General features: G+C 32.0%; 1 protein-coding gene across 3 annotated transcripts in view; it reads left to right on the top strand.

Moving 5' to 3' along the window:
- The window catches only part of Kpna5 (karyopherin subunit alpha 5), a 39929-nt gene extending 17113 nt beyond the window's left edge, over window positions 1-22816 (top strand). For 2 of the 3 annotated variants that reach the window (XM_027953025.3, XM_071613077.1), the window contains 8 exons: window positions 887-975; window positions 5597-5696; window positions 9114-9277; window positions 11487-11565; window positions 13443-13568; window positions 14305-14432; window positions 17530-17708; window positions 19175-22724. In XM_027953025.3, the coding sequence (XP_027808826.1) occupies window positions 887-975; window positions 5597-5696; window positions 9114-9277; window positions 11487-11565; window positions 13443-13568; window positions 14305-14432; window positions 17530-17708; window positions 19175-19362 (1053 nt within the window). In that variant the 3' untranslated portion in view covers window positions 19363-22724. Of the gene's footprint in view, window positions 1-886; window positions 976-5596; window positions 5697-9113; window positions 9278-11486; window positions 11566-13442; window positions 13569-14304; window positions 14433-17529; window positions 17709-19174; window positions 22725-22777 lie in introns of those variants that run through there. The other variant, XR_011707707.1, reaches the window with a different exon arrangement.
- Window positions 22817-25146: the final 2330 nt, after the last annotated feature.

Here is a 25146-nt window from a genome sequence, read left to right as displayed (position 1 = left end):
CCTTTAAAATTATTTATCTATTTTTATATAGTGCTGAGGATCAAACGCATGTGCTAGGCAAGTACTCTACCACGGAGCTTCAGCCCTAGCCCTGTTTATGTTTATTTTTTTACAAGTTTTTCTTTCAAAAATTTAAAAAATATGTATATCTAAACTGGAGGTCAGAAGTCTTAATTCATGTTTAAAATGTTAAATTAAAATTTTCCCAATTGAAAAATAGTGTGTACTTTTGTTTTTATAGGAAAAATTCAAAGTGAGAATATAATAAAATAATAATTTGTATTTGCATAATTTCTCATCTAACTAAAATTTAATGAGTGAATAATTTGATCTTTGCCACCATTTATTTTTACAGTGATAATAAAATTTGACTAATCTTAAGTTTATTTTCAGTGATTCATCTAATTCTCATGTTAGTTACTACTTTATTTTTCTATGCATTATCTCTTTCTTTTTTTTTTTCCTTTTGTGGTGCTGGGGATTGAACCCAAGGCCTTGTGCATGCAAGGCAAGCATTCTGCCAGCTGAGCTATATCCCCAGCCCTATGCATTGTCTCTTTGTTTTCCTGTTTTACAGATCCACTAGTTAGAAGGTTTCTTTTCATAGGAACAAGCCTCTAGTATAAATAATTGGAAAATTTCCTGAGTAGATATCTTTTGTCTTTCCATACAAGAACTTTTAAAATTCCTTTATCTTATAATTAATTTGTTTAAAATTATAAACTTGAATTTCTAAAATGTTCATTTCTTTCTGACATTACTTTTCATTTTCACATTTTGTAGGAAATTGTGATTTTATTCATTCTGTACTAAAGTATCATTCTTAAGGGAGTATTTTAATTAAGGTTTTATCTTAAGAGTATAATTTTTTCTTGTTTTTTTTAAGGCTGTTTGGGCACTTGGTAATATTGCAGGAGATAATGCGGAATGCAGAGATTTTGTTTTGAATTGTGACATACTTCCACCTCTTTTAGAGTAAGTGCTTTGTTTAAACTTTTTCCAATTAAATTAATTCTACTTTAAGAAAACTATATCCTCTACTTTCTGTGTGTGTGTGTGTGTGTGTGTGTGTGTGTGTGTGTGTGTATGTATGGTGCTGGATTGAACCAGGGCCTTGTGCATACAGTGCAAGCACTCTACTGACTCCTCTATTATATTTTGCAATATACAATTAAGTTTTTCAGTAGTGTTTTCTAATTTTGTTTACTGATGCCCACAGTGGCTTGAAAGTAGGTAAAACCAGAAAAAAAATTTCAAATTGTATAATTTCTGTATCTCTTAGGTTCTCTTAAATCAACTTGCAAGGAGGAAACATTTATTAGACTCATGGTTTCAGAGATTTCAGTCCATAGTTATTTGGCCCTATTACTTTGAGCATGTGGCAAGACAGAACATCATAGCAGGGAGCATATGTTGGAGCAAAGCTGCTTAATTTATAGCTATTGGGAAACAAAAAGATCAAGATCCACTTCAAGGGCATGCCCTCCACTGACCTAACTTCATCCACTAGACCCCATCTCCTAAAGGTCCAAGTACCTCCCAATAGCACCACAGGCTAGAAGCCAAACCTTTAGCACATAAACCTCAGTGGGCGATGTGGGGAGGATTTAAGGTTCTAACTATTAACAGTAGGTTAGGTGTATTATATGCATTTTCGCCTTACAATATTTTCAACTAATGATGATCTATCAGGATGTTACCCCATCATAAGTCAAAGAACATCTGAATTTTATTTGTTTTGATGCTATTGTAAATAAAATTGTTAATTTTTTTCACTTGGTAATGTTAAGAAATACTACTGATTTTTGGTGTCTATCTTATGCCTAGCAATTTGGTTGAATTCATTTATTGGCAATAATAATTTTTCATGTATAATGTTTTAGAATTTTTCATATAAGGTTTTATCATCTGAGAATAGATTTCACTTATTGCTTTTCAATTTGAATTTCTTTTTCTTTTGTAATTGCTCTGGCTAGAACTTTTAGTACCACGTTGCAAAGAAGTAGCAAAAACCCCTATCACTGTCTTGGTTCTTGTGTTGGAATAAAAACTTTTCACTAATTATCATCAAGTATAATAGCTCTGGGTTTTTCCTAAATGTCCTTTATCATGTTGATGTAGTTTCTTTCTATTCCTAATGTTGATTTTTTTTAACAAAACTGAGTTCTTCTAAATATGTCATTTGAAATGATCAAGTGTTTGCCTTCATTTTATTAATGTGGGTTTATGTATTAATTGATACTTATTGAACCATCCTTGCATTCCTAGGATAAAACCCATGGGATAATATAGTATTTCATCTTTTTAATATGCTAGTGGGCTTAATTTCTTAGAAATTTGTTGAGGAATTTTGGATGTATATTCATAAAGAATTCAAAAATTCTAAAACTTTATGAAAATTTCAAAAGTCTGTGCTTTTATTGTACTGTCTTTGGCTTTGGTATCAGGGTAATGGTGTCCTCCTAAAATTAATTAGGAATTGTTATGTGTTTTGGAAGAATGAGAAGGATTTAATTCTTTGTAGAATTCACTAGTGAAACCATTCTAATGCTGAACTTTATTGGAAAGGTTTTAATTAGTAATTTAATATCTTTACCTATTTTAGGCCTATTCATATTTTTTATTTTTTCTTGAGTCATTTGATTGTTTCTAACCGTTTTCTCATTTCTTTTTCATGACCCAGTTTGTTGCCTTTGATTGTTCACAATATTCTCAGATAATCAGATAATTCTTTTTATTTCTGAAAGGTCAATAGTAATATCCTCACTTTGATTTCTAATTGTAGTAATTTGAGTCTCTTTATTGGTCCAGACAGCGATTTGTCGATCCTTTTTTTTTTTTTTTTTTTAAGAGTTTTGTGGCTTTGGATTTTTTTTAAACCTTTTTTTTAGTTATACATGGACACAATATCTTTATTTTGTTTATTTGGTTTTTTATGTGGTGCTGAGGATCAAACCCAGTGCCTCACATGTTCGAGGCAAGTGCTTTGCCACTGAGCCACAACCCCAGCCCCAGTAATTTTGGATTTTATTGACTCTAATTTTTCTAGTTTCTTTGCAGGGTGGGTACTGGGGATTGAACTCCTGTACTCGACCACTGAGCCACATCCCCAGCCCTAGTTTGTATTTTATTTACAGACAGGAACTCACTGAGTTGCTTAGCACCTCACTTTTTGCTGAAGCTGGCTTTGAATTTGTGATCCTACTGCCTCAGCCACCCAAGCCACTAGGATTACAGGCTTGTGCCATCACGCCTGGCTCAGGAAACTTTTTTTTTTTTTAATAATTTTTAGTTGTTGATGGACCTTTATTTTAATTACTTATTTATATGTGGTGCTGAGACTCAAACCCAGTGCCCCACACTCACAAGGCAAGTGCTCCACCACTAAGACTCCAGCCCCTCAGGGAACATTCTTTACATAACTGCTTTTCCACCCTGGCAGTTTCCAGGTAGGCAAAACAAAGACAAAAGATTCCCCATTTTTTTTCAGGGAATCCTCACACAGGTCCAAGTGCAGATACAGAAGTCCAAGGAAACTAGTCTGCTCTGTTCCCTCTGGAACCAGGAACTCACAGTGGGAACAGACTGCCATGTTAAACTCTGCTGTCAAACTGAAGGGGGTTTGAGCTAGGGTAAATTAAAATGTCAGAAAGCTTTCCTGTTGTGAAACATATTTCAGCCCTTTCCTGAATAAAAGTTCTTTTAATTACTATACTCTTTTGATTATCTTTCAGAGTTCAATTTGATTTTGACCATGTTTGCAACTCTTTCAATATTCCTCAGGAGGGACCAGTTCCCTTCTTTACTGTTTTTACTGATGTCACTCCAAAATGGGGATTTTTTTTTCAATCTATATTTCTTTTCTTTCCTTTTTTTTTTTTTTTTTGTGGTGCTGGGGATTGAACTCAGGGTCTTATGCATGCAAGGCAAGCACTCTACCAGCTGAGCTATACCCCTAGCCCTAGAGTTTCTATATTTCTGTAGCAGGTTTGTGGAGGTCCTCAAGAGGTTAACAGACTCATGGAAAAGCAATCCAAAGTTTGGTATGTGTGCTTTTATTGTAAGTTGTAAGGATCTGTCATGGCCTTGGAGTTTACACCTTCCTGAAGTTTCAATGACTACTACTTTGTGGGATCTCCTATTTAAATATAAATAACTAGGATATATAAATAACTAAAAAGAACTTATTCTGTTTTTGTGGGGAGCTGTTATTGACTTTTTTTTTTTTTTGGTACTGAGGATTGAACCCAGGGGTGCTCAACCACAGCCACATCCCCAGCCCTTTTTTATATTTTATTTAGAGACAGGGTCTCACTAAGTTGCCGAGGATGGCTTTGAACTTTCAATCCTCCTGCCTCTGCCTCCCGAGCTGCTGGGATTACAAGTGTGCAACACTGCACCTGGCCCCTGTTACTAATTTATTGGGAGGCTGAGAGGAAAAATTCTTGTTTTAAACACTCAAGTTTCTTTAGTCATTGAAAATCAGATAAGAAATATTTAGAAGAGTAATCTATTAAAAACAAAACAAAGAATCCCCTTATCAATAAATGATCTTCATTTAATTTTACATTGTATTCCCTGCTTCCTGAATTTGTATAATGTAGTATTTTCATGGTTAAAAGTAATCTAGTACTCTTTAAAATATATAGAAGTAATTAAGTTTCCCACAACACCTACTATTTTCAGAGTTATTTATGATTTAAGAATTTGTTCAGATCTTAGAGTCAAGATTTAAAATATATAAGATATCATCTCCCTCTAGTCAGAATGGCAGCTCTTATGAAGACAAACAACAGTAAGTGTTGGTGAGGATGTGGGGAAAAAGGTACACTCATATACTGCTGGTGGGACTGCAAATTGGTGCAGCCAATCTAGAAAGCAGTATGGAGATTCCTTGGAAAATTGGGAATGGAACCACATTTGACCCAGCTGTCCCTCTCCTCGGTCTATACCCAAAGGACTTAAAACAGCGTACTGCAGGGACACAGCCACATCGATGTTTATAGCAGCACAATTCACAATAGCTAAATTGTGAAACCAACCTAGATGCCCTTCAATAGGCATCAATAGATGAATGGTTAAAAAAAAAAATGTGGCATATATACACAATGGAATATTACTCAGCAATAAAAGAGCATAAAATCATGGCATTGCAGGTAAATGGATGGAATTAGAGAAGATAATGCTAAGTGAAGTTAGCCAACCCCAAAAATCCAAATGCCGAATGTTTTCTTTGATATAAGGAGGCTGATTCATAGTGGGATAGGGAGAGGGAGCATGGGAGGAATAGAGGAACTCTAGATAGGACAGAAGGGTTGAATGGGAAGGGAGGGGGCATGGAATTAGAAATGATGGTGGAATGTGATGAGATATGAAAAATTATGCTCTATATGTGTAATAAGAATTATAATGCATTCCACTGTCATATAAAATAAAATAAAAAGAGATTTAAAATATAGAGTTGTTTATTTTTGTTTTTGAAAATATAATGAATATCTTAAAATATATTGCAAAGAGTTTGTATATCATGATAGAAAATAGCTAAAGTGAAAAAAATGAAGATAAAGTGACAGTTCCTTTTTTCTTTTTTTGACAGGTTATTAACAAATTCAAACAGACTTACTACAACCAGAAATGCTGTATGGGCTCTCTCAAATTTATGTAGAGGCAAAAACCCTCCTCCAAACTTTAGTAAGGTATGAAGAAAATACACAAATTAAGAAATCTGTCTCCATAAACTTTTAAGTTTCTATTGGTAGATTTTTTTGAGGTTAGAATACTAATTTTTGTTAGTATTTATGTTCATTATTGACTAGACAATATTTTCACATTCACAAAATTCAAAAGATTTACCATAAAAGGGAAATTTGCCTTCTTTTCTTTCCATTCATTTAATTCATTTGCCCATAGGCAACCACTATAACCAGATATTTAGGTATCTTGGAGTTGAATTTAGAAATCTTTTTGGAGCTGAAGCTTCCAAAAAAGATTAAAGTTATTCTCCTACTATTGGTTATGAAATTGGGAATGTAAAATAGCATAAATACTTCGGTATTAATTGAGTAGCATTCTCATTCTCTGGTACTTACCCAAGAGATATGAAATAGTATGTATTTAAAAAAAAGTCCCATATGCAAATCTTAATGCAGTTTTATTCATGATCACCAAAAACTGGAAATGGTCTAAATTTATATCATTTGGTGTATGGATAGTACAGTGCATTCATGTGATGGAATACAACTCAACAATAAGAAGCAACAAACTACTGACACTTGCAACAACATAGATTAATCTCAAAAGCATTAAGCTAGATGAAGGAAGCCATGCACAAATGATGCATTGTGCATGATTACATTTAGTATTTTGGAAACAGAATCTATATGAATGAACCAGGCATTGTGGTACCAATCATCAAGGCAACTCAGAAGACCAAGGCAGGAGGATTGCCTGAACAACTTAGTGAGACCCTATCTCAAAAAAAAAAAGAAAAAAAAAATTTAAAAAGTAAGTAAATAAATAAATAAAAAGATGCTGGAAATATAGATCAGTGGTAGAATACACTGGGTTCAGTCCCCAGGAAAAATGGGGGTGGAATGAGACTGGTGATTACCTGAGGAAAGGAAATTGACTTTACAAGTAGACAAAAGAGAACTTTTCAGAATGATAAATATTCTGAATTGTTATTGAATATTGGTCATACTGATATATACATTTGTTAATATTAGTTTACAGAAAGACATACTGAAATTGTATAGCTAAAAAGTGTGTAATTATGTTCTATATAACTACTTTAATAAACCAGATTTTTAAAAAAATATATCTCTTAAAGAAACATAATAAATGAAATGTTTAATCCCTGATTAATTCATGGATCACAATAAATTTTTAGCTTAAAAAATTTGACTGTGATTCCTACCTTAGATATTGTGACAATGTTAAAACCTGGGTGTGATAATCATATTGTAATAGAAGAATGTTGGATGACCATTTTCTTAGGAGATACATGATAAAGTATTTAGAGGTGATGTATCATGATAATGTTTGCAATTGGTTCTCACATGATCCAGTAAAAAAACAAGAAAAAACACATGTGCTCATGTATGAATATGGAGAAAGTGCAAAGTTGATAATGGCTAGAGCTGGGGATGTGGCTCAAACGGTAGCGCGCTCGCCTGGCATGCGTGCGGCCCGGGTTCGATCCTCAGCACCACATACAAACAAAGATGTTGTGTCCACTGAAAAACTAAAAAAAAAAGATGAATATTAAAATTCTCTCTCTCTCTCTCTCTCTCTCAAAAAAAAAAAAAAAAAAAAAGTTGATAATGGCTAGATCTAGGTGAATAGCATGTGGGTATTGATTGTACTTTTTTTTAAACCAATTTTCTGTACACTTGAAGTTTTTCAAAATAATTTATTAAAAAAGAAAATACATCATCTCCCTTGATACCACCTAGTCTGTATTACTGTTTGTCACTTGGGTTATTATAGTAGCATCTCAACAAATTTTGCTTGTCTTCTTACCTACCCATCATTTTCTTTTTTTTTTTTTTTTCAGGAGGGTGGGTACTGGGGATTGAACTCATGGTCATTCAACTATTGAGCCACATTCCTAGCTATTCCAGAAATAAAAAAAAAATAATGAGTTTTACATTGTATGTCTTTTGAGAACTATCCTGAAATCTTGGATCATACTGCTCTGGATGTGAATCTTTTCTTTGTCTAGTATATCCATGCTGTGTGCTTGAGGTATTGTAGTGCTTGTATTCCGTCCGGAACCCTTATTTTACTTAATGATAGCTTCAGAATTCAGTTTGAATTCTAGCACTTCAGATATGCCAAAGAGAAGCTGTAAATTGCTTCTTTTAGTGAAGAGATGAAAAGTGTTTACCTTAATAAGGAAGGGGGAAAAAATGTGTTTTGACATTGCAAAGATCTATAACAAGAACAGATCTTCTGTCCATAGAATATGAAGAAGGAAAAAGAAATTTGTGCTAGTTTTGCTGATGTGCCTTATGCTACAAAACAAAAGTTACAGGCACAGTGCTTGGTGAATGCTTAGTTAAGTAGAAAAAGACATTAAATTTGTGTCTTTACAGAAAAAAAGCATAGAATATATTAGATTTGGTACTATTACATGATTTTATGCTTCAACTGATAGTCTTGGAATTTATTTCCTATCTGTAAGGAGTGGGGGAGACTGCTATAGTCCTTAGGAAGGAAAGACACTAAGAGATACATTCGATTGCCAATTAAAAAAAAAAAAAATCAACCTTAAGGAATATAGAATCAGTACCTATCATGAGAATAAAAAGAGCTGATAGTCAAGCAGTTACTGAATGAATGGAAGGTATTGTTCTCATATGCTACATGCATTCTTAAAAATTTAATTGTACCACTTACTTGTTTTACAAAGAATTTGAGGTTTAGAGATGTTAGGTAATTTTTTCCATGGACACTCAGCTAGTAAGCCATGTTTTGACCCCAGATCTGTCTGACAAAGAGGAAGAAGGGCCATAGAATTTATTTAATCTTTTAAACCCTTTTCCCCACAGATTTGTAAACTGAATCTTAGAGAGATGAAGTAGCTTGCTACTCTGTACGACTAATTGTAGTGTTAGTGCTAAAGGGATTAAGAATCTGTTATTGTCTGTTTAGTTTTCTTAGTTGAAGATCTTATGTGTATATACATATATATATACACACATATATACTTATATTTTCTACTCCTTTGTATCTCAAATGATTATTAGATTTATTCCCAGTAAAGCACCTGTAATGAATAAGGCAAAGTTCATGTAAGTTAGACCATCTTCCATGTTCATTATAACAAACACTGAACTGAAGCGTTTAGACTTCTCTCAGTTTTACACAGACAGGAGATACCAAATACATATGTATTATTTTTAAAAAAAAACTTCACTTCTTATTGAATATAAGTTTAATAGCAACCATTAGTTTTATGTTCATAAATCTGATCATAATTTTAAAACAATAGGATGTTTTGATTTCTCTGGTATTATTATAGGATTGGTTTTTTGTTTTAAAATAAATTTAAAAGAAACTTGGTTTTAGATAAATAAAAAATTAAAATTTGATTCTTTCTTCCCTTCCAGGTTTCACCTTGCTTAAATGTCCTGTCACGATTATTGTTTAGCAGTGACCCGGATGTGTTAGCAGATGTGTGCTGGGCCCTTTCTTATCTCTCTGATGGACCCAATGATAAAATTCAAGCAGTCATAGATTCTGGAGTCTGTCGAAGATTGGTGGAACTTTTGATGTAACTATAATTTATGCTTTAGAATTGTATGATTATATATTAAGAGTAGCAATTGAAATAATGGCCTTATAAACATCTTAAGAGTCACTGTCTTCAGGAAGAATTTAAAAGCTACCAACCCTACACTTTACAAAGTACCAATAGTCCTAAAAAAATTGATCCTTAACTCATGTCTTATATCCTGAAATATTTCATAAATGAATTTCTTTTGTTTTATCTGATTTTTTTATGAACGAGTGCTCATGGCTATTAACTTCTGTGGTGGTGCATGAGACATTATTAATGAACTAAGAACATAGTTCCTGCTCTTCAAATAACCAGTAATCTTGTTTATTATTCATTATAGTAATTAATTGTTATAAAAAGCCATGTAGTGAAAGTCCTTTAGTATTTTACTTGTATTAAAATAATGTTTCTCTTTGCTGGGTTCTTATAATTGCTGTCTTTAAAAAGAGCAGCTTTTCCATTCAAAGATGTTATAAAACTTTTTCTTTTAAAGAAAGAAAACCTCCTTGAAAAAATGTCATCTTCCTTCCTTCCTTTTATAAAAAAGCCATAAGTAAGCTCAAACAGGGCACAGGTACCACAAAGAATAGAGGTCTAATAAGGGGTTGAGGCCCCAACATGAGTACAGCATCAGAGGGGAATGAACAGGCAAGTCTAATAGAGAGATCAGGGCCTAGATTTGAGAATGGCATTCACCATACTGAAAAGGCAAGCAGGCTAAAGCAGGGCTTGGAGCCAACACATCATGAGTTAGCAGCCTAGCTGGGTCAGAAGATTGGCCATATATAGGAAAATTAATATCAAAGAAGCTGGTTTCTTGTTATCAGAGAATGGAGATATAAAAATTAAACAGGGGAAAGTCTGAATAACCCTTATGGTGGTAGATTGGAACTGGAACTATCAATGTAAGCTCATGGCTTTCAACATAAAAAGACAATTGTGTGTGTGTGTGTGTGTGTGTGTGTGTGTGTGTGTGTGTGTCTATTCTCTCAAAGGTCCTAGGAGGAATGACACCCCTATACTTATAAACTGAGCACAGTGAATGGTCAGATCTTGATTTCTCAATAACACTCTCCATTCCAAGGAATCAGGATTCTTAGAGAAATGATTAGTTCCAGAACTGGCACTGAGAAGAAAAAAAAATAAGGTGAACACAGAAGGTAGTTAGTGCTCAAAGAATGGAGAAATTTCAAAGATACAGAATCCCACTAGAAGGGGGCTCCCACTGTCCAAAACTGAGACAGTATGAATTTCAAAGATAAATTATAGTAATAATGTATTATAACTTATTGAATAAAATAGAAAATCCACAAGTCCACACTATAAGTAGATTAATATATAGATAAGGCATATAGTTTGATGATAGTAGTAGAAAATCACCATCTGTAAAAATACTGATAGTTACTCATTACTTCAGACAATAAGCATCAAGAGATGCTAAAACTAGTGGTAAAAGTATCTTAAAGAATAAGATTTTTAGCCATGCACAGTGGCGCACATCTGTAATCCCAGCAGCTGGGGAGGCTAAGGCAAGTGGATGCAAGTTCAAAGCCAGCCTCAGCAGAACTGAGGTGCTAAGGCAACTCAGTGAGACCCTGTCTCTAAATAAAATACAAAATAGGGCTCGGGGTGTGGCTCAGTGGTCAAGTGCCCCTGAGTTCAATCCCTGGTACCAAAAAAAAAAAAAAAAAAATACGTTTTTTACAGAGTCTTGGAGTATTTCCTCATGAAATTCTAATTATAAAGGGGGGATCAATAATGGTAAAGTAGAAAAATCTGTCAGATACTGTTTAGTGACCAGAATTCAGTGCCACTATAATGGGACAAAAGAGATACCATATGCCACCCCATAGGATATAATGAAAAAACTATAGCATTTGTGGTATCTAGCTGAAAATATATCCTGAGAATTAATCACAAGGAAACACTGGATAAAAAAAAATGGCTAATGATCTTCAAAAATGTTAAAATCAAGAACATCAAGGGAAGGCTGAAGAACTGTTCCAGATTGAAAGACACCAAAGACACATGGCAACTGGGTCACACTAGATGTCATTATAAATATATTACTGGGAAAATTAGTGAAGTATAATGGGATTTGTGGTGTGTAGTATTTAAGAAAATGGAAGGTTTTTGTGCTGTTTTTTGCAACTTTCTGTAAATTTTAAATTCTTAGTATGTAAGTTCCTATTTTTATTTTTAGGCACAATGATTATAAAGTTGTATCACCTGCATTAAGAGCAGTTGGTAATGTTGTGACTGGTGATGATATTCAAACACAGGTAAGTTCGGACTTATTAATATGACAGATTGTTAATGTAATGGATTATAGGTTTATTGTGTTTCATATCACTTGATTACATATTAATCAAAATTTTAGCATTAGTATAATTGTACAAGCATCCATGACAATGTGCATATTCCTGATAACATGTAATTAACTCAGATATCTATTTAGGAAAGTATTATCTTAGACCTGTATCAATGCAAAGAAGTATATGATGTGGATTCTGCTTTTGGGGGATTTATAATAAAAATATGGAGAAAATAAATATTAAAACAAATTATTTAAGGTAGTAAATATATGCTATTAACTGTCATATAATAGATGGTATAACCAGGTGTGGTGGCACACATCTGTAACCCCAGTAACTTGGGAGGCTGAGATAGGAGGATCATGGGTTTAAAGCCAGCCTTAGCAACAGTGAGGCATTAAGCAACTCAGTGAGACCCTATCTTTAAATAAAATACAAAATAGGGCTGGGGATGTGACTCAGTGGTTGAGTGTCCCGAAGTTCAATCCCCAGTACCCTCCCATAAATGAATGAGCGAATAAATGTTATAAAAGTTTGAAAAAAAGATCAGAGTGCTAAGAATCTGTTCAGTTTCCATAAAACGTTAGAACTAAAGCTAGATCTTAAAAATTAAAGAAGTTCTTATGAGACTAGAAGAGAGCTATGTAATCCTAGATATAGAGGTATAGAGACCTCTGTGAGATATGTTTAAGAGGCATTGAACTTAACTTGAATAGAAACTTTTAGTGAACAGGTGATTGATTTTAAATAGGTTAGAAATGGGGTTATAAATGGGAGGGGGTTTTTATACTAGATTACAGACACAAATTATGAGACCACAGGAAGGATGGTAAGGAATAACTGTATGTATGCGTGTGTATCTTTTTGAGAATTGTGAAATGTCAAATAAGGTATGAGATCAAGGTTGACTCCAGATTTAGGGTGGAGTTTTTTTTTAAAACACATTAGATTCTCCCTCTTTTACTACCTTTCAGTAGGTTTTTTTCTAACCTACAGGATTTTTTAATTTTACTCTTCTCAAGTCTATTTAGATAACTACAAAAGTTATTAAACAGTTGATATAGTTCATTTAAAGTAACTCTCTAAATGAAAATGTCTATCTAAACATACACTGTATTTTTTAGCCAAAATTTCAGTGCACTGTTTTGTACATTCTTCCTCAAGTAAATTTAATGTGAATCATTGGGAATGATTTTGATATAGAAAAATAATTAATATTACCATGGAATAAAGAAATACAGAGAATATACTTATTTACAAAAGAAAAATGGAACAGTAAAAATTTTAATGAAATAGCCTTATTCCATACATTAAGATTTCTTATTATAAAATTAAATGCTTTCAGACTGATAAATATTTTTTTCACTAATTTCATTTTGAAAACTAGAGGTTGGATCCTGACCTCAGTCACTAAATCTTTAAGCAGTTATTTCAGTTGAACTCTGAACATATTCCCCCAAATTGTGACTTTTTAAAAAAACATTGAGTTTGAATGAAGACTCCTATACTTGGTTATATTTTGAAAACAGCATTTTCATTGATAATGCTACAAATTAACTTGCTTTAACTTGTAAACTCGCTTTAATTTATAAACTTGAAGGGTGAGCCTCTGATTTGCGTTTTTGTAGATTGAGAACATGGCACTTCCTTATACTGGCATTAGACAAGTTGTGGCAACAGCAGGAAGGAAAAAGATAGCAAGTACCTAAGTTTTACTTTGAGAGGAATTTCTCTGTTTTGATTTTGTTTATTGGAATGATTTTTATACTTAAAAGTAATCCATTAGATTTTTGTATGGGTTAATTATTAAGAAACTTTTTGTTTCTATTTCTTACTTGTTTTAGGTAATTTTGAATTGTTCTGCATTACCCTGTCTCTTACACTTGTTGAGTAGCCCAAAGGAGTCAATTAGAAAAGAAGCCTGCTGGACTATTTCTAACATCACTGCTGGAAACAGAGCTCAGATTCAGGTAAATACTTTCTAGATCTGAGATTAGAGCAGGAAGGTCTAAGGTGCCAGTTTGGACAAAAGTCAGCATTTTATCAGTGATGTGTGTGTGTGTGTGTGTGTGTGTGTGTGTGTGTGTTTGTGTTGCTGGGGATTGAACATAGGGCTGTGTGCATGTGAGGCAAGCACTCTACCAACTGAGTTATATCCCCAGCCCATCAGTGATGTATTTTAGTGAGTTACTAAAAGAAGGTTAAAAAAAAAAAAAGATTTCTGAAAAGCAGTTTAAAGAATTTGACATGTCCTCCTCTAAAATGTTAATATTTATTTTTCATTATCTAGTGAGAAATGTGCATTTGTATACATAAAAATGTCTAATATTGTGCCTGACACACAGTGGTTAGTTTCTAAAACAGGGATTTTTTTTTTTAATGTTTTAAATAAGTTAGACAGTGATCCGTCTTCCTCTTATAGCTTTTAGTGGTTTATTAGAATTCTATTAAGCTCAAGTCAGTGATTACTTATCCATTTTGATGAATCATATGCCAGTGCTTTATCATTTATATTCTGCTGAAAGCTTCTCTGTTCTTTTAAAAGCTTATTTCCTTCTAGAAGAAGAAAGTACCTGAAAGTTTATTGACAGATGAGAAACAAAATATTTCCAAAACTTTGACCATTGAGTTTCTTTACTCCTCTACTTGGTAATATTTTAAAAGTATTTTGCGCTAATTATACTATATCATTTTTTCTCCTCCCAGGCTGTTATAGATGCAAGTATTTTTCCTATTTTGATTGAGATTCTTCAGAAAGCAGAGTTTCGCACCAGAAAAGAAGCAGCTTGGGCTATAACTAATGCAACATCAGGAGGCACTCCAGAGCAAATAAGGTATGATTCAGATATTTAAAAATTGCTTTTTAAGTGTAAGTCAGAATTCGAAAAACACATTTTTTATTTGTCAATGAAACTAACATTATTAGTATGTCAGTTTGTTAACATGAAATGGCAGCATTTGCTGTATCTTTTCATTCACATTGTGTTTTTGTTTTTGGGGGGGTTTTTTGTACTAGGGATTGAATCCAAGGGTGGTTTTTTTTTGTTTGTTTGTTTGTTTTTTACCACTGAGTCACATCTCCAGTCCTTTTTTTTTATTTTTTATTTTGAAAAAGGGTTTTGCTAAGTTGCTGAGGCAGATCTTGCTAAGTTGCTGAAACTGCCTAAGTTGCTGAGATCCTCCTGTCTCAACCTCTAAGTTGCTATGTTACTGGCACAGTGGTTGTTTTGTTTGTTTAATTTAATTAACACCATATTTCTTGACAGGCTGGAGATTAAGAATCTGAACAGGAACAGTTTACATTAATTTGCAAAATACAGTGTCATGGGCATTAGAAAAACATAAAATCACAAAAATTTAAGTTATCAACTTATTTAGAGTAAAATAAAAATTGAAAGAGTCATTTATTTAATGATGTTCTATTCTGTATCAGTTGTTTGCCTTGCCAAAAGATAGTATTATTCTTTTATTTATTTATTTATTGGTATCAGGAATTCAATCCAGGGGTGCTTAAGCACTGAGTCACATCCACAGCCCTATATTAAATTTTTTATTTTGAGACAGGGACTCACTAAGTTGCTTAGGGCCTCACTCACTAAGTTGCTAAGACTGGATTTGAACTTGGCATCCTCCTGCCTCAGCTTTCTGTGCCACTGGGATTACAGTCATGTACCACTGTAGAGCTATTTTTCTATGCTAGTTATCTTTTTTAAATGCACACTTTTAAAAATCTAGATCTTTATTTATTTTACTGACAGTAAAATGGTTGGGTACAAAGGGCTCTTAAATCAGTCTGATTTCAAGTTCTGCTCCTTCAGTAAAAGTTATGTGACCTTTACAGTCATTTAGCCTTTTTAATCTAGTTTCATTTTTTTAAAATGAATTCAATAACTGTACCTTAAGTTAAATTTATGCATTTAAAGTGATCAGCACAGTGTCTAATTATCAGCTTCTCAACAAACTACTATTTATAATCATTAGTTTTGTCAATATTGATTCCTAAATCTCTTTTTATCATGTACTTTCAATTTTTATCTCCTGTAGCAAAGCTCCACTTTGTTCCTTTAATAAAAGCCTACCTTCCTGCAGAATCTGCTTACTCTGAGGATTCCTTCATGAAATTCAAGACGTCTTAGATTTCTTATAAGTGGCTATTTAGGGAATATTTTCTAGTGAATGTTTGCTTTGTTTTTTTTTTTTTTAATTTATAAAACAGGAGTTAATTGTGAAGCTGTTTTATAAAATAGAGGATTTTCAGACTACCTATTGTGAGATCTTTGTCTTTCAGTGCTTTCATTATACTATGATCTTGTTCTCTCAGATTCATACTTATGTACAGTGATAACATGTCTCTGCTTTTTATATTTCATTACACCTCATTGCTTTAGTATTCAGTAGTAGTAAAGCAAGATTATTTCATTGTTCTATCTTGTATTTTTTAAATGTTAGTGTTATTTTTATCTGCTTTGGTCTGAAAGTTTGTTCATCTCCAAACAGTTATATATTTTTTTTCAATTTATTTTCATTATTATATCCATTCTGGATAGTATTCCTTAAATTTATTAGTATGGTTTAAGTGCCCAATGAGATCATTATTTCTCTAACCAATTTTACCATTTCATTAACTCTACATGTATGGGAAGAGAAATTCAGGATCTCAGATTAGGTTCAGCATACATACATTCCACTAGCACTTGTTGAGTGCCTACTATTGCCAATTGTTGCACTATGTCATTTAGTTACTCTACCAGCAAAATGTTAGGTGCTTTTATGTAATGCTTTCTCTTCTTCATTTTTTTAATATTTATTTTTTAGTTGTAGGTGGACTCAATATCTTTATTTCATTTTTATGCGGTGCTGAGGTTTGAACCCAGTGCCTCATGTGTGCTAGGTGAGCACTCTACCACTGAGCCACAACCCCAGCCCCCCCATAATGTTATCTCTTCTAACCTCATAACTGTGAGATAATCATTCATTCAACAAGTTACAATGTAGTATTATGGCAAGTGAGTGCTCCAGTGAAGGTATACACTTTTTTTTTTTTTTTTTTAAGAGACAGGCACTTTGATTAAATGCCATACTGTTCTCATAACTTTCTAAGGTTGGTACTATTATTAGCCCCATTTTAAGATGGAGAAACAGAGGTATAGAGCAACAACTAAAGGTCACACAGTTAATAAAGAATAGAATTGGGACTTGAACTCATGTAGTCTGGCTTCAGAGCCTGTTTTTAACTTCTGTGCTTAATATGAAGTTTTTGCCAAGTAAACAAATCAGTTACTTCATTCTAGAGAATGGAAAAACAGCTAACAACAAGGAAAGATCAAAGCATTAGGAAGTGAGTGGAATATTTTTGACTATTATTTATAAATATTATTTATACGATGACTTCTTATATTCCTAGAGGTCTTCTATAGTTCTGAAACATAGTATGTATACGTATAAATACTATGTATATATACTGTGTTTTAGAAGATTAGCTAGGATTCTTTTTGTGAGAAAAGATTTTTCTAAAATTTAATTTAGATGACCCTTCTCCCTCTCCCTATCTGTCTCTCTCACCAGATGACCCCTATGTGTATACATAGACTTGCCCTTTTGAAAAACAGGTTGAAAATATGATTCTTAGTGCTCATATGCTATGCAAAAAGAGATGTAAGTGCGAGTTTTCCCATGTGTATACTTTGTAATTTGCAATACCATTTACTGCTAATTATAGTAAATTAAAGACTAGAAGAATAAAGGTTTTTAGATTCGTTTGTAGATAAAAATTTAAATGTTTGTAATATTTGAGTTTGCACAGGAATATGTTTCTTAATTGCTTATATACTATTTCATTATGAAGAATATTTTTGTGTTATTACAGTAAACAGTGTTTATTTAAATCTTTTGAATCTTCCCTCCATTTCTCTTTTTTAAATTATTCTGAAGGTATTTGGTAGCCTTAGGCTGCATTAAACCACTTTGTGACCTTTTGACTGTTATGGACTCCAAAATAGTTCAAGTGGCTTTAAATGGACTTGAAAATATTTTACGTCTTGGAGAACAAGAATCTAAGCAGAATGGCGTAGGCATTAATTCATACTGTGCTCTCATTGAAGAAGCATATGGTAAGCAATTAGTTAAAAATTTTCAATTGCAGTTAATTCTTAATTGTCAGTCATAGGCAATTTTCCCCTCTACTTGCATACATGTTTTTTGTTGTAAGACCAGTATATTTTAAAAAATGTTACCCATAATTCTATTTTCCTAACAACTTATTTCACTGTTTACCTCTTTTTTACATTGTCCTATGCACAAATACTTTAGATCAATTTAATTACAGTGTGTAGTTTTGTATTCTACTTGTTAATATTTTAGAAAAAGTTTATACTTCTCCATAATTTTTATAATTATAATTGCCATATAATGTTATATGAGTGAACAGTGTATGCAGTTTCGGTCATACTCTTGCAGTTGACCTTTAGTTTGCTTCTGATTATGCCAATATAAGCATTTTTCTGCATATAAATTTGTGTCTTCTGTTGAATTAGTTTCTTGGGATAAATTTTCAGGAGTACATTTATGGAATCATAGATAGAAATTTTGATTTAGCTTTTGATATGTCTTTTCATTTTGCTTTCTAAAAGCCTATTACTTGAGAGTGTCACTAGCTCTTTGTGAATGTATTCATTAATCTTATGCTTATTTTATATATTTGTTGATTTAACAGATGCAAAATGTATCACTAAGTTGTTTTCATGTGTATTTCTTGGCCTATTTCACATAGAGTAGTCTTGTCCATATGTATTTTCTTTTCAAAATGGTATCTTTATAGCACTTTGTCCAGTTTACCAATTTGGCTCTTCTTTTGTAAAACTTTGAATTAATTTTATATTATAGTTGTTTATTTTGAAATGGCTTTCTCCCAGTCTTTATTTTTTTTTTTATTTTAATAAAGCAGACTGAGTTGATTTATATTTAATGAATGGTTCAACTTAATCTCCTATTTTTTTTTAAGTTTACAAAATTATTGCCCCTTCTTGGAGGTTTGTTAAAAATTAATTTTTTGTTGACCAGATTTTTCTGATTGGATTCTTAAAATATTTAACTTATTGGAATTTATTTTATAATAGATATGAATCCAAATTGTTTTTTAAAAATTTATTTGTATTAATATTCCCTTGCCTTTATTAAGTCTCTTTATTTTATGCTGATTCAAGTTTTTATTTAGGATTCTTAAATGAAGCTAGAGATGTCACGTTGCCTTTATGTCAAATTACATAATGTTGCTGGTGAAGATATTACATCAATACGAGATAATAATCACTGATTTACAAGAATATTTCCTTACTACAGTCATTATTTTGACCTTAAGTTATGAGTTTGGGCTATTTCATTACAATAGTATTATTATGATTTTAGAAAGAATATGCAAAATAGGCATAAGTTTTGGCTATCATTATGTGCAAAAATTAAGTAAAAATAGCAGCCCTGTTGCCATGGAGTTATGTGTGTTATTGGTTTATTGTTTTGTATAAATATATACTGAAACTTTAAAAATGATTTGTTTTTATATATGTGTTTTATATAATAGGTCTGGATAAAATTGAGTTTCTGCAAAGCCACGAAAATCAAGAAATTTACCAAAAGGCCTTTGATCTGATTGAACATTATTTTGGTGTAGAAGAAGATGACCCCAGCATTGTACCTCCAGTGGATGAAAACCAACAACAGTTTGTATTTCAGCAGCAGGAAGCACCAATGGAAGGATTTCAACTTTAACTTGGTGGAGAAAAAAAATTAATGGCCAAGAAGGGTAGCTTCAGATATTTCCTCTTTGTTGCCAGTGTCAGGAGGAATGTTTCTTGTTTGTTTCTTTTTTACATAGAACAGAAAAGTAAGAATTTGACACACTTTTAAAAAGAAAAATTAAACAAAAATGTCTATTCAGATGTAGTCTTTTGTTATAAGTATTTTTTTGTTTGTTTTGGTGTGACTATATATGTTTTTGTTATTGGAATTTTTGTATCTGTGAACAATTAAATACATTATGCAATTATTTAACTGAAGCTTGAAAAGGAGAACTTTGATGAAGTATTACATAGTGATTCTGAATTTTTTCAAGTATTCTTGGAAACTGCACAATAGCAGTATAGCTATTGATAATTGCATTTTGGCAGTAAGTCTGACACATCCAATCTACTAAATCTACCTCTGTCTTGAAGCAAAAATAAAAACAAAAAAGCTTCAAAAGCATGAAATCATGTAAAAGCTAAATTAGAATGTGAAAATATTTATTACCTTAAGTTATTAATCACTGTGCTGTAGGTTATACTTTGCAAGTATAAATTGCAACAGAAAACCTGTAAAATTTATTTATAAAACAGAAGAAATATTGTACTGATAATCAATTAAGATGTCACAATTGTGAAGAGAGAAGCAGTTCTTCATGTTGTGCACATTAAGAAGATTACAGAACACTTAAATATTTGTTTTTAACATATAAATGCTATTATACTAGTATATTTTATATTTTAACCAAATGTGCTACCATTTTTGAAATAGTGTTTTATTATGTTTTCACTGTTCATTTTAAAGAGCATCATGACAGTGATGCCATCATGAATCTAAAGTTGTGCTGCATACCTAAAATGATACTGTATTATTTCTCTGACTTTTCAGAGCAGTAATTGAAAAGTTTTATTCTCTTTGTGATGATGAACTTAAGTACTTGAATGACAAAAATATCCTGAAGAAATCACCTTGTTACGTATTACATTATATTAAGTGCATTTAATATTTGGGGAGTAAGTGATGATATTAAGGAAAATTGGTAAGGATTCTTTAATATGGTTGGAATCTATATTAGAACTTTTTTGTTTTGGGTAATAGTCATACTGCTGCTTATTATGAATTATGTATTAGATTACATTTGTATCAGATTGGTCACTATAATGTGTGTGTTTGCTAAATTAACAGCAAAAACCTCTTTAAACTCTGAAAATTTAAAAGAAAGGTTTCACTAGAAAAATTACATATATATTATATATACACGTGTGTCTATTACTCTCTCAGTCCAGTGCATGGAAGAATTTTCTAAGCAGTTGTGGTACTGTTGAATTATCTTTTAATTTATTGTTATATGCATTCTATTTAGATTTCCAATTATATACTTAGAAAAATTATTTAAAATGTAATTTGCACCTCTTTTAAGATGGGAACTAAAGCAATTTTGATATGATTCATAGTCTATTCTATAAAGAGAAAGATTTCATTTATGATAGCATTTATAATGTTTCTGCTGGAAATCAGAGGCATGTTACAAAAGGAAGGTGTATATAGGAGTACTTTTAAGTAGTATAATACTTTGTAAATTATATATCATGAAACTAAGCTTTTGGCAAAGATACTTAAAATCTACAGCTATAAAAATCCAGGTTTAAGTGGTGTCCATAATGCTAACTTCATCTGCCAATCCTGTTTTATACTGTTAAATAGGTTGTATCTGTGCCATTTTTATTATGGTGGATGTTATGTAGTTGCATATAAAGTTTCTTTTGCATTATGCGTATTCAAAAACAGGGTAGTTATATTAGATATTGCCAAATTGATGATGAATTTATCAGATAAAAACTGTTTTGTGGTGCCAATGGTTCTAAGCATCAGGTGACAGGGTATTCTGCTCTTTCTATTCAATTGAACTTGATAATGCAGCATAATTTATAAACTAACCAGCTGTGCCTGCTTTTGAGGACCCCATAATCAATATAATAAATCTCTGAGCCAAATCTTCCAAAAAGACTTTTTTCCTTATAGAAAGAAAAATAATATATGTGTGTGTATGCACATGCAGGCACACATTGAATGACCTATCAAGGGAGATTTAAAATGTTTTGCCAATAAAATAAATGTTATATCTCTAAGAACAGAATATGACAAATGTTAACCATTTAAATATAAACTCATATTTAGTTTCTTGGATATGTTACTTGGCTAGTAATTTGTTTATATTTGAATGCAAAGACATTTAACTAAATTTAGGCCTGGTGGTGAGTTTATTAGATCAAACTGAACAAGAGTTTGTTTTTAAAATTTGTTAAAAATACTACCACTCAGACTGTCTTAAAATAAAACATAAAAAGGGCTGGAGATGTAGCTCAGTGGTAAAGTACTCCTGGGTTAAGTCCAAAAGAAAAAAGACAAAAAAAAAATGTGAAAAAAATAGAACCACTCTTTTCAAGTGTATCATTTAAAATGCTCCAAAATGCATTTCCATTAATTTTCACTCTCCCTTGTGAAAAAAAAAAATTTTTTTAATTTGCTTTTGTAAGATTCATTACATTTACATCCCAGAGAAACTGTGCCAAATGAAATTCAATGAAATAAAAATGTGTTGTAAAAGGGAATGTATACAACATTAACACATATATCAAGAAGATACTTTTGAAAGAGTTCATTTTATTAAATTTGAATTAAATATGGTCTTTTATTTTGTCTGAATTTAAATTTCTACTAGTTAATCTATGCAATCATGCTTACTTATTTTGTAAGTATTTGACTCACTGACCAGTTTTATTCTGAAAGGTTATTCTAACTTTTAGTGTCCTTAATTTCAATGTCATTTGTTCAATTATTGGTAGTACCAGAACAAGAAAGAAAGCGGGGGGAAAGGAATAAAATCTGCTGGCACAGAAATAAACATGTAATTTAGTAACTGTAAAACCTGTCTGCAGTTAAAGGTTGATTTACTGGGTAAAAGAAGAATTTATTATCTTTGCCTTTGTATTTTTTTTCTTAAGAGGGAGCATTATAGAAAAAAGTAAATATAAAAAAGCATTATTGGATTTTTTGTTGGTATTCTAAATTCGGCAATCTATTGGTTGCTTAATTGTGAAACTGAAATCAAATTCTTGCTAACTTTTATTTATTTTAATTAATAGTATTGTTTTATGAAATGTGGACATGTTAGGAGCCAATATAATAGGATTCTAAAAGAATAATATATCTTTAAATTCTGATTGGGGGTCAGTTGAGGGGGAGGATATTGTTACTTAAATAAATAAACCAACATATGAGCAGTATGCAATATTATGAAATGTTACAACACTATATTAAAAATAATAAAATGCTATTTTACAATTGCATTTATGTAAATGTGTCTCAATTATTTGTTCTCATGATTGTTTATTCCTAACAGAGAACAAAACCAGATGCCATTATTGGTTAATATTCCATCTGCTTTATACAGCCATCAAAGAAGATAAAATGGAATAAAAAACTTTCTTGATTAATCCAAAAGTAGGCGGAAGAAGAGGAAAAAGGAGACCAAGAAAAATTAGCAAGATGGTAGATCTAAATTCAGTTACATAAATAATCACAGTGATTTTTTAAATGATTTAAAGATTTCAGTTAAAGAGCAAAGATTGTCAGAATAAAATAGTAAGAGCCATATGGTAAATTTGTTTTCAGTTTTTTGAGAAACTTCCGTATTGTGTTCTCCACATCCCTAACAGCATTTGTGATTTTTTTTTTTTTTTTTGGTCTTTTTGATAATAGCCATTATAACTGGGGTAAAATGGTATCTCATTGTGATTTTGATTTCCGTTTCCCTGATGGCTAATGATATTGAGCCCATTTCTAGTTACAAATCCAAGAGAATTGAAGTCATACCAATGAGATTACCTACACAACCATATTTTGCAGTACTGTTCATAATAACTAAGGTACAGAATCAGCCTAGTTGTTTTGTTCTTGAACTTTTTTATGGGATACTGTTAAGTCACTTAGGAAATACTTGATTTTTTATAGGTTTCCTTTTAAACTTTGTGAGGCAGACACAGGACAGCCTTTATTTTATTTCTGAAGCAGTTGCATTCTGAATACTGTGATACTCCATGAATTACAGGTAATTTGTTTCTCCATATCCTTTCAGATGGTTATTTTGATGGTCTTGGGTAGGTAGTGGTCACATAGTAAACAAACACACTCAAGGACCCTCTGCATATCTCCACTAGTCTGTATAGCTCTGTCACCTTGGGGATAGCATTCTGAGAACTCTGTTTGTCCTGGCCTCCCAACTCTGCCCAAATCTCATCCTGGGTCTCCCTTCCATGTCCTGCAGTCTCCTCTTAGAAGTAAAATGGCAAGTAAAAAGAACTCAGCTAATTTTTCTTTATTTCACTCACTGCTCACTATCTGATATCTGCTCTTGGTTTCATATTTGGCTAGAGGTAGATCTAGTCCTTATTACTCCATTTTGGCCAAAAACACATAATAGCATAGTAATGCATAATGTTTTTTTGTTTTTTTTTTTAAAAAGAAAAGTGGGCTTTAATCCCTTTTATCATTTCATTTCTAATATTATTATGGGGTTTTTGTATCTAAATAATTTGCCAGATTTAGTTACATTGTTCTTCTGTAACCTTTAACTTATTTCATTAGTTTCTGCCCTTAATTTTATAATTATCAATCTTTATTCCCTTTGGATTTGTTTAAATATTTACTTTTTAGTTGCAGTTGGACACAATACCTGTATTTTTATTTATTTTTATGTGGTGCTGAGGATCGAACCCAGGGCCTCACACGTGCCAGGTGAGCACTCTACCACTGAGCCACAACCCCAGGCCCTTTTGAATTTTTTATAGTTTTTTTTTTTTTCCTTTAGGATATTTAAGACCTTCATTCTAAATATTTTCTAAGAAAAGTACCTTGTGAGGATAAAAATTTATATTCACGATTTTAAAATGTAGATGCCAAATTAAGAAAGTATAGGGATGATATATATAATTTAAAAAGTTAATGGGCTGAGGTTGTGGCTTAGTGGTAGAGCACTTGCCTAGCATTTGTGAGGCACTGGGTTCGATTCTCAGCACCACATAAAAAATAAACAAAATAAAGGCATTGTGTCCATCTATAACTAATAAAAATATTAGAAAAAAAGTTAAATTAGTGTTATTCAAACGAGTTTAAAGATCACTGACATTTTGATTTTAGAGAGCCCTTAAATGGTTTAGTTTAAAGCTAATTTTAATGACACAAAGTGATCATTTTAACATTCTCTGGTAACCAAAAGCTGGACCAAGTATCCAGGTAAACTGGCATATTTATACAGTTGAAGAGTATAAAGCAAATAACAGGAATGAACTATATACTATTTGTGTATGAACACAACATAATGTTAAGAATCCACAAAGGTGTATACTTTGTGACTCCATCTATATAAAGTTCAAAAACAGGCAAAACCAATGTATGGTGGTGAAAATCATTGTTACCTTTGGGAGTGACGACTTCAGAAAGAGCACAGAGCCTTCAGAGGAACTATTAATATTCTACTTTTTGACCTGGGCAGTGATTATACAAGTGTGTTCTCTGAGACTTTTATCAAACTATATATAGTTTTTTGTGCACTATTTTTTCAATAAAATTTACTTTAAAATATGAATAAAAAGACTTTGTTTCTTGCTGCAAAAATAAAACCATGACATATTTTTAACATGTTCTATTTGACCTGTCTTTTATTGTTTTTGATAATAATGATGGTATTCAAGTGAACGCTGTGTCAGAATG

The sequence above is a fragment of the Marmota flaviventris genome, chromosome 6 (genome assembly GCF_047511675.1).
Source record: "Marmota flaviventris isolate mMarFla1 chromosome 6, mMarFla1.hap1, whole genome shotgun sequence".
Taxonomy (NCBI): domain Eukaryota; kingdom Metazoa; phylum Chordata; class Mammalia; order Rodentia; family Sciuridae; genus Marmota; species Marmota flaviventris.
Note: the sequence above shows the minus strand (reverse complement) of the source record. Positions and strands in the feature narration are given on the sequence as shown.